General features: G+C 40.1%; 1 protein-coding gene across 6 annotated transcripts in view; it reads right to left on the bottom strand.

Annotated features, from left to right (window-relative positions):
* Positions 1-3,721: 3,721 nt before the first annotated feature.
* BCL11A (BCL11 transcription factor A) overlaps positions 3,722-10,146 on the bottom strand; it is a 98,404-nt gene continuing 91,979 nt past the window's right edge. For all 6 annotated transcript variants that reach the window (XM_060026548.1, XM_060026554.1, XM_060026551.1 and 3 more), the window contains one exon: positions 3,722-4,510. In XM_060026548.1, the coding sequence (XP_059882531.1) occupies positions 4,409-4,510 (102 nt within the window). In that variant the 3' untranslated portion in view covers positions 3,722-4,408. The remainder of the gene's footprint in view (positions 4,511-10,146) is intronic.

The raw sequence follows: 10,146 nt of genomic DNA, 5'->3' as shown, positions 1-10,146 counted from the left end.
CACCATCTTTGAACTCAAAATTAAATACCCCTAGTAACAGGATTCAGGTCATGCTATTGGCTATTTGAATTCTCTAACAGGATGTGATGAGGGCTCGAAATGCAAATTAAGTGGGTGTTTCCCTTAAATCCTGCCTAGAGAATGGAACAGATTGTGAGATCTATTTAAGACATTTGAGATGAATTTGGTTTGGTGAGTAGCTCTTTTTTATGCCCTTTTAACTTTAAATGCTGTCTCCCAGCGATTCTTGATTCCTAAAATTCATTTCTACCATCAGAGGGGTGGATTAAAAGAGGAACCTTTCTAGGTAGTGACCTAAATGTGCCCTGTCATCAGGATGCCGCTTAGAAACCCTTGAAATATGGGACACGCTTACATATTCCCCACTAGGACTGGCACCAAAACAAGCTTTTGATTTCATTCTTAAGTTCTTCTGTAATGCACACTTTTTCTGCCATTCCTGCTTCTGAATTTAGTAGGTCACAAGGGAGAGATTCGCCGTTTGAGTTCCTTTGCACAGGAGCTGGAGGCTTGGGTTCCAATTCTGGCTCAGCCGCTAACTGTGTGGTTTCAAGCTTGGCTCTCACTTTTTTCAAGCTGTGTGATCTCAGGTCCTTCACTTAATCTTTGGGCCTCTGTTGCCCTGATCTGTAAAACGAATGATTGCTGTGGTTCCTTTCAAGTTTTAGTCTATTCTTGTCCTACCTAATTTCTAGAATCACTAGGAGAATTGATTCGATCATGTCTGTAAAAGTACTCTATAAACCTTAAGTGTTTCCTGGGAGCATTTTTTAAAATATAAAGCAAGGGGAAAAGTAATGGGATTTAACAATAGGTATTAATTTACACTAAGATAGGAAGGAAAAGAATGACTGCTTCTGGATTTTGCTGGAATTGAAACGTTCTTTAGCTTAATGTAACCCTGGAACAGTGCAAACTGAAAAGCGCTGTCTCTGCTAGGAAGTCAGAGAAAAGCAACATAACATTATTGTTTCCCTGTTGATTAAGAACTCAGGATGGATCCTTGAAGAAGGAACGTGTGCTTGCAGAACACCTTTTTTCTGAACTTTCAACTGAATTCCATATTGACTTTACAACCAATATGCATATTCCTCAAATCTCTTCCCTCACACTACAACCAAAAAGGAGCCAAAGCTATGTGGCATGTAAGAAGAGAAACAGCACCTGCAAAATACTTCCATTCTGATCCTCTCTACCACTCCTTTCTGGGGACCCTACTTTATAAAATAAGAATTCTTCATAGGAATAAACATTAACACTGAGAAAAAATGTTAATAGGAATGATCATCTTCAACATTAACTTCACTGTCTAGCCCTCAGAAAAAGAAAATTATGTCAGCACACATAAAACTTGAAAGATATTTCTTACCACTTGATAGGTTTGGCTCTAATACAAATACTCTGGAAAACTCCAAACAAAAATGCCTAGGAGACATTCTACCGAGGTTTGGGGTGCTCAGTTAGACCTCAGTAGGATCCAAGTTTTCTCTCCTTCCCTAAGATTTTTCTTTACCACCAGTTCTGATACAATCATTTATTTCTCCAGCACCACCAGTATTCAAAAGGCCAGGTGCTGGGTGCTGTAGGAGCTACTGAGTCTCTGCCATCATGGACCCAGACAGCTAACAGATCTTTTTGTTTAGTGTGACAATCTGGACAGACCACAAAATTAATGTTCATAGACCAGGCGTGGGAGGGTAAGAACAATGTCCCCTATTTGGTCCCTACCCTCCCGAGAACCCGGAACTCTGTCCTCTAATCCGTGCTCGGTGCATGCTGGGCAGCCAATTAATCTCTCTGCAATTTGAAGTTTCACTCTCGGGAGAGGGCACAGTGAGGACCCCAATCAGATTTGTCAGTCCCTTCTGCTGCTTCCACCATTCACGGAGAAACATGACCTTGACATATCACACGGGGAGATGTCTTCCCAAATCATCAATCTTTCGTGGGTTTTCAAAAGTTCTAGCCCTCGCATAACACCATCATTCCATAATGAATTTTTATTTTCTTTCAGCTAAAAAGGATATAGGGGAAGTTATGTGGGGTTTGGGGTTTTTTTCATTTGCTTGTTTTAACGAGGGGTCTTTCTTCTCCAAAGGGGGGAAGAAGAAAAAGATATCCTTTACCCACTCCCCCATCCTCCCCCCAACCCTCCCCCTGCCAAGCCCACTTCTAGAGATATCCATTTATTTACAAACTGACTTCAAGAAGAAATAAGAGGTAGAGGTGGAAACACAGACTAGAAATGAAACTGTAGTGAACACCAGGGCTGAAGGTGTCCCAAAATCCAGGATTGTTTGTTCTGTTTCAGTCGGGTCTCCCTTTTGAAGCAGAGTCACTCTTTCTAGGTAATGGCAAGGAGCTTAGCATGTTCAGTGAGGATGCTGTCACAGAATCCCTAATAGCCTTAGGTTTCGGTAACACAGAGGCAGAGCATGGGACAGGAAATGTTCCTTTAAGAAATAACACTTGTCTGGAGGTCCCATCTCACCTAGATGAGAGGAACTCTCAGAAACTCATCCAGGCCACCTAGTTAATCAGGGTTATTTATTTGTCATGGAAAAGCCACTGGGGAAAGATGATGGCAAGAAGGGCTGCTTGCTCCAAACTCCCTCTGGCAGTGTGCACAGCTGTTGGTAGGAAGAGACACTTTTGTGTGCCTTACCAGTGGACATCCTTGATCTCTGTGTGTGAGCCATACATGTGTGTGTTTGTGAACGTGTATGGCTTGTGTGCTAACACGGGGAGAGACAATCCCCTTGACCAGTCACAGAGTTCAGTGGAATTCACTGGATGAGACAGCAGAACATCTGGCTTCTCTGCTCTCCTTCTCATTGACGTGGCCCTGGGCAAGCCGTTAACTTTGGTGAGGCTCAGTCTCCCCATCCACAAAGTGGAAGTCGTGAGATCTGTCCCAACGAGGATCAGATGAAATGAGGCACATGAAAGCACTGTATAACGTATAAGGCAGCACACATCTGTGAGGAGTCATTATTTATGATGAATAAGCAGGAAAGAATCCAGATGCCAATTATTTTTCTGTCTTCTCACTAGGCCAGGTAATCTAGCCAGAGGGTGAGTGGGTAAGATTTTCCCCACTTATGTTCACAGCCAATATGTAAATCTATAATACACAGGTGTCTGAGTTCTATTATTTATAAACCTATTTTAATATGCTATATTGTTTCTAGCTCTCTTCTGGATCTCCAGGCAATAGAAAACACCAAACTTAGAAAAGTTATTTGCAAATTAACTGGGCCAGAAGGAATTTTTATCACTCGTTTGTAGACCTAACATTTGTGTCACTAATTTCTAGGCAACGGGGCACTATTACGATTACAATAGCATGTTCTGATATGGACCTCTTTCCTCCGATCATTTTTTTCCCCTTATAAACCTGCCCCAAATTTCCTGATGTGGGTATTACAGAAGTTTTATGTTTGTTTGTTTGTCTGCATTAAGATATATTTGCTGAAGTTTGGGGAGCCTAAAGTTAGAATATTTAATAAACAACTACTGATTTTCATCACCTTCTTTGGGATTTACCACTAATCCAGGGACATTAGCTTTCTTGAGCTAAATTAAAAGACAAATTCAAATCCTGCATGGTAGCCACCAAAAGCATATATTTGAAAAACAGAATTCAGCATGCCATATTATGCATTATTTAATGGTATGCAAATTATGTCAGACAGTTAGGAAAACCACACTTTAGCGTTAATAAACAGCAACACTACTACTACATTAATTATGATATTGCTATGATTTATTCCCAAGTTTTGCATTTTGATTCTCCTTGAAAATTTATGCCATCTGATAAGCAGTAACCTATTTCCCCTCCTACGCGTCCTACCCATTCCTCAAATCTGTTCCTCCTTCCCACCCGATGGGTGTCTGCAAAAACGGGTACAGAAATACAGTCTTAAGCGGCTGCATTGTCTTATAAGCATTAATAATTAAAGAACAAGCAAACACCACCTAAAGCTCCAACATTTATTGTGTCAATGTTAAGCACACTTTTTAAAAGACAACATAGAATGTATAGAAACAAGGGGTCTGGGGGACTCATGCTCATTTCCACAATACGGGGAATTAGGTTGGCTGGTCTCAGAAGGGCCAGGACGGCACTCAGGACAGCGATGGTCCATGGGCCCTCAATATGGGACTGATTCACTGTTCCAATGTGGGTCTGTTTTTTTGTTTTTACTTTTTATTAAAAAATATAAATAAAATGGCACTGCAGGCCCGGGCAGGAAGGACACTGCAGGACTCTGTCTTCGCACAACGGCTTCTTGGAGGCTACTGTCAGAAAACATCACAAACTAGCAGGATGACAGACCACGCAGATGTCGGCTGGGCGGCACGCGTCCACCCCGCCCCTGGGGGTTCAAATTTTCTCAGAACTTAAGGGCTCTCGAGCTTCCATCCGAAAACTGCCACACATCTTGAGCTCTCTGGGTACTACGCCGAACGGGGGTGTGTGAAGAACCTAGAAAGAGGTTGGAGAGAGAGGAGGGGGAAAAAAAAAGTACAGGTGTGACTTGGCCCAGTCATTTTCTGTTCTCTAACTAGCTTTTTAAAATTATAACTTAAATCAAGCACAGGTTGAGCCACCGGCATCTTAAACATGATTTCAAACTCAATCTCCCCCACCTCCCCCAAATCTCTGACCTCTGAGTGCCTTCCCCATGCCTCCCTCCCCGCCTTCCCCCAAAGGACCCGGACACCCTCCCCGATCATAGGACAGTCCTAATAAGCTGGGGACACACCTGGAAGGAAACACTTTCCCTTATGACTGAGAAAACTGAGTAGGAAACAGTCCTTTGGTTGAGGAGAACAGGGGAAGGAGGAGGGAGGGGGACATTTCCTTAAAATAATAATAAAATTATAAAGAAACAAAAAACTCAAAATTGATGTAAAAGCAGCACAACGAAAACATGAAATGTCATCAAGTTCAACGTCAAAGCAGCCAACGATTTACAAGAGGCGAACAAATCTCTGAAGAGGAAACCAGAACTCAAAATAGTTGCTCCCAAATGGCACCAAAAACTGCCTGTAGTTTCTTTCAAACATGCAGTTTTCTTTTCTTTTTTTTCTTTTTTGTAAGGGGACAAGGCAGTGGTGAAGGGAAGAAGGGAGTGGTTATTTTCCTCCAGGGTTCCTCCCTTGCTTTGTACATTGACTCGAAGCAGCAGAACTGGGAGTCCGGATGTGCCGAGGAAGAGGGCTACGACTGTGGCATTCCAGGCCTCGTTGCCATGGCGACCCGAAGCAGGGGCCTGGGGCCTCCTCTCCCCTGACTTGGCGCCGCAGGAGGCCCAGGGTCTGGAGCTCAGCTGCTTTCTCGAATCCCCCCACCCTGAGCAGTGGAGACCTGGGCTGAGGGGCCTGCTGTGTCCAGGTGGGCTCTTGGGAATTCCATTCCCAGCCCAGCCCTAAGTCACTGTCGTCGAGGCCCCTTTCGCTGATACCCGCCCCCCCCATCAAACCCCTTTGTCAGACCTGCTACCAATATTTAAAATCCTAACAGACAAAGTATAGCTAGCATGGGCATGTACCACATCCATTGTTATTTAAAAGCACAGCCCCCCCTATGGGTTTGGGGGTCCTACTTTAAAGGATAGACTTTGGGGAAATGGCTTAATTTGCCTTTTCTGCCATCTCATAAAGACCTGATAAATGCTCCCTTTATCACTTTACAGAAAGGGAAAACAGTATTTGGATCAACCATTGAGTTGCCTTCAGCCAAGTTTAGGTTCTTGAGTACAATGGACCCACGTGAACTGAATCGGTCTCCTTTCCCATGTGAAAGGGAGGAATTGATCGCATCCCATGATCATGAATGACACTGGGAAATAGAGAGAGAGAGAGAAATAGGCCCATCCCCTTAAAGGCTGATTCACTGGCCATGTGTTTTACTAAATGAAACAGCGGGCTAATGGGATAACAAGATGACAGCAAGCAAAAGAACAGACCCACCAACCCATGTCTACAATTTGTAGCAAAGCAACCCTGGAATAAATGTACATAATCCCAGCTCCATCTATGTGTTCTGATGTCCATGGCTCTAAAAATGGGTTCATTTATTGTTAATTGGGAAAGCTGCAGGGCCTTAGGAGACACTTAGGAAAATTTGCTAAGTGGCTAATGCCTTTTAAAAGTTAACAGTCTTTTATAAAACACTTTTCCAAGCAGGTTTAAAGAACACTGCTAATCCCATCCTCATACCAGCAAAAGTCTCACAATTTTTTTTTTTTTTAAATGGGAAGTAGTCTGAAAAAAAGAGCATAGGATGTGTACATTCTTGAACACACCAGGCCCAGGGACAATGGAGTAACAGAATCATAATGAAGAACACACGACTACAACACAGTCATAAGAAATCATGTTTGTGTGTATGGAGCCGGGGAGGGGTTTAAAAAACGAAAACACTGTTATTTCCTCCCTCACTCTCTGAGAGTAAAGTGTTTGAAGCAGGACAGAATGGGGCCTGAGGCTTCTCAACTCCTTTCCAGGAAGGCCTGAAATATCCCAGTACCTTTTAACAAACTTTTAGTGTCTGTGAATAAACCAGCTCATTTCCTTATTTCTCCAAATGAAATGATATCTAGCTCCCGCCGCCACTTCCTTTCAAGTCCTCACTTCAAGCATTGTGAATATATACAGTATGAACTTATTGCATATACAAAAATGGTATTTAAATAAACAGTTCTATCACAGAATGCCCTGGGAAAAGCTCAGCTACTTCACACTTCCTGCCATTGCTGGTACAAACGAAGACCCAAGCGTTCACCTCACTTCTTAGCAACCTTTAAAATATGTTCGTCTCACTCTTTTTGTAGGTCCTAAGCAGAGAGAGGAGAGTTACTGGTTTCAGGATGAAGGTAGTACATGTGCTGGAGAATGTCTGGGTTAAAATCTGTGAGAAATAGTATTTACTGTATTCCTGTTTATTAAATTGTTCTCAAAATGAAGATAAAAAGGAACATGTTAAGCTTTAGGAGTTCAAGTATGTAGAGAACATTGCATTCAACACATCAGGGGTGTCACATAAACTTAAGTTGAGAATTTTGAAATGTGTTCATGTCCTTAGCAGTTCCTCGTTTTAAAGCTTTATCATGACTTCACCCTACTGTTGGAAATGTTTTTTGTTATTTTATATTAAGATTTTTAATTTTAGGGTTCCAGATACAAGATGTCATTTATAAGTTATATTCTTGTTGCCTAGGTTTTCAGGCTTCTATTGTTCACGCAGCTTCAGAAATAATATTTTATAAGAGGGCTTCAATAAGTCAGGAGACTGAGAACCCTGAAGAACCTGTCTCCCAATAAATTTATTTAACTTTGGGACCATGTAAATCAAACATAATCTGTGATTTATCACCAGATGTTTGCACCCTCCCCATTCCCCATTTAAGAAATTTGAGCATACAAGCATACAGTATCCACCATTAATTCTGTCTGTCAGGATGCAAAACCTAATTACACTAAGAGCATCATATACTGAGAAATTTAAATGAATACTGTATATAAAACTTGCACAGCCGTACTCAGAGCGCCTAATAAAAGAGTAATAGGAATACACAGCGGTTTTATGGACATTTAATATGGTGGAGCAAAGTCACCATGTCTGAAACTGGCATGGCACTTGAAGAATATTTCTATCTGTCTTGAACAGCATTCTGGATTCACTTGTGAAGTTAAACTCATCTAAAACACATATATCACCCCTCACTTCACTGCCAATTATCAAGTTCTGCAAGTACCCCCTCATTCCATCCCAGCTCCTGTACCATTTATGCTCTCCCAAATCATCTCTTAACCAGATTCCTCTCTGCCTCCACTCTCTGCTTCCCACCCAAACAGACTTTTAAAAAATACACTTACTTTCTCTATATTTTAGAAAGATAAAACAATTCTTGCCTCAGATAAAAGGCATTCTGTGAAAAGGCCACCTCACAAGGCACCAGGGCATAAGAACTGAGCAACAGAAATGCTACCACAAGACAACAGAACGGTTTTTGTTTTGTTTTTTACAAAAAGAAGAACAATGTCGTATCCATTCATCTACACTGGGAACAGGGAGACAGTGTCACAGAGGTATGTGTTTAATAAAGCAAATAGATGCTGCAACATGCAGTATTTGTAAAACTGACAACACAGATTTCTAAGTAGGGGTTTTTAAAACAGACCTAACTTGCTTTTCAAAGACGTTGCTTCATTTTATAAATCTGTTGGTTGGCCAAAAGATAATTGAAGGGTATTCCCACCCTCATTTGCTATCAACCAGGAAGACCCTATAAAAACAGCTACAACATCTGTCCCAACTAGGGTCCCTAGGATCTCAGAATCACAAAGCAAACCACCATATATCTCAGGAAATTAGTGGCTGATTCCACAGGTTTGGCCAAAGTTGGCTAAACTCCTAGTTACTGCTTGCTTGCTTACTTGCTTTCTTTTTTTTCCCCCCTCTCTCTTTTACCTGATGCTTTTGTTTCTGGATTTTTAGATTTGAGGGGTGGGATTATTTTTGGTATGAGGAAAGACTCTTATGTGGAAACAAAAGAGCTGATTAAAAAAAAAAAACAACTTTTTTACATTATGTTCTAAGATAGGGCATGATGGGAGAATAGAAAAGAACTTTTAGACAACAAGAACACAAAAAAAATCCAAAGGGAATAAAGGTTTAAGATGCTATTATCAGGAAGTTTTTCATTTATATCTGAATGGATTACTGCTAAGAGATGGAGGGGAAGTTTTTAACATCATACTGAAAACACTTTCCATTTCTCGAAAATTATTCTAGAATTATAAAGTCTAAACTATTTCCATGGCTTGAGATATGTCTATTTTAATATAGTAAGTATTTTATGTTCCTTTAGGGTATAATACACGCATCAAAATGCCCATAGAAATAATCTTGAAAAAGACTGACTGGCCTTCTCTTAAAACCTGTTATTTTCTTGAAAGTAATTTACAGAGTGTGTCAAATGAGGACACAAGAAGCTTACATTGTGTACTTTAATTTTTTTATTTTTTTCAATAAAGGGACAAAATGGGTGTATGAACAGGTTAATGCAGACAACTGCCAAAAAAACACAGACAGTGGTTTTTCCAATAGAACTTAACAAAGACCAGAAACAAATACAATAAAAAGCCAGGTTGTAATGACCTTTGGTCATCCAAATAAAAAAAAAATAAAAACAAAGAAAAATAAAAGATCAAATTAAGTGCCTCTGTTTTGAACAGGGCACATAAGCAATAATAAATAGTGACTCCCATAGTAAAAGATAAAATTTCAAGTTACGACAAACAGCTTTCATTACAGGAATAGAAAAGGCCAATAACAAAATATTCTGCATTGCCATTTACAAAAAAGTATTGACTAAAGCGGGCTTTCTCTTTAATATGCTTTGCATATGAAATTCTTTCCAATCTAAATATAAAGCACCATTTAGTTTTTGGCAATGAAAAAAACTGCAAAACATTGGTTTTTTTTTTTTTTCCTTTTTTTTTTCTTTCTTTCTTTTACTGCATATGAAGGTAAGATGCTGGAATGTAGGGTGATAGAAGGAAAGGGACAAAAAGCACACTACATAACAAACCAACGTTATTAGCTTGCAGTACTGCATACAGCATGGCAGCAGGAAAAAGGAACAAAAAAGGATATGTACAACCCCTATGACAGCCATCCGTGTGACATTCTAGCAGGCTCCCCCAAACCGCCATTATATGGCTTCTCATCTGTACAATGTCACACTTTTTTCTCTTTTTTTTTTTTGAAGCATACAAATAATTTGCACTATATTATCCTGCCAAATTAAAAAAATATACTGTGGCAGCCTGTCTTTTTTTTTTTCCACTACCAAAAAAGGTACATTGATACCTTTTAAGAGAACAAGCAACAGTTAAAAATACAAGCTTCAATATAAATACTATAGTGCCTAACACTAGATGAACATTTAATTCAAATACCATTCTAGAAATACAGAAAAAAGACCATAAATGTGTTTTAGCATAGGAATCAACATGAGTGTGCATTTTCCTATATTTAAGTACTATATAATCTTAAACCTTTCCCCAATGTATGTTTTTTTTTTTTTACAACCTGAAGAGCGGTGTGTA

This window comes from Delphinus delphis, chromosome 12 (assembly GCF_949987515.2).
Source record: "Delphinus delphis chromosome 12, mDelDel1.2, whole genome shotgun sequence".
NCBI lineage: Eukaryota > Metazoa > Chordata > Mammalia > Artiodactyla > Delphinidae > Delphinus > Delphinus delphis.
Note: the sequence above shows the minus strand (reverse complement) of the source record. Positions and strands in the feature narration are given on the sequence as shown.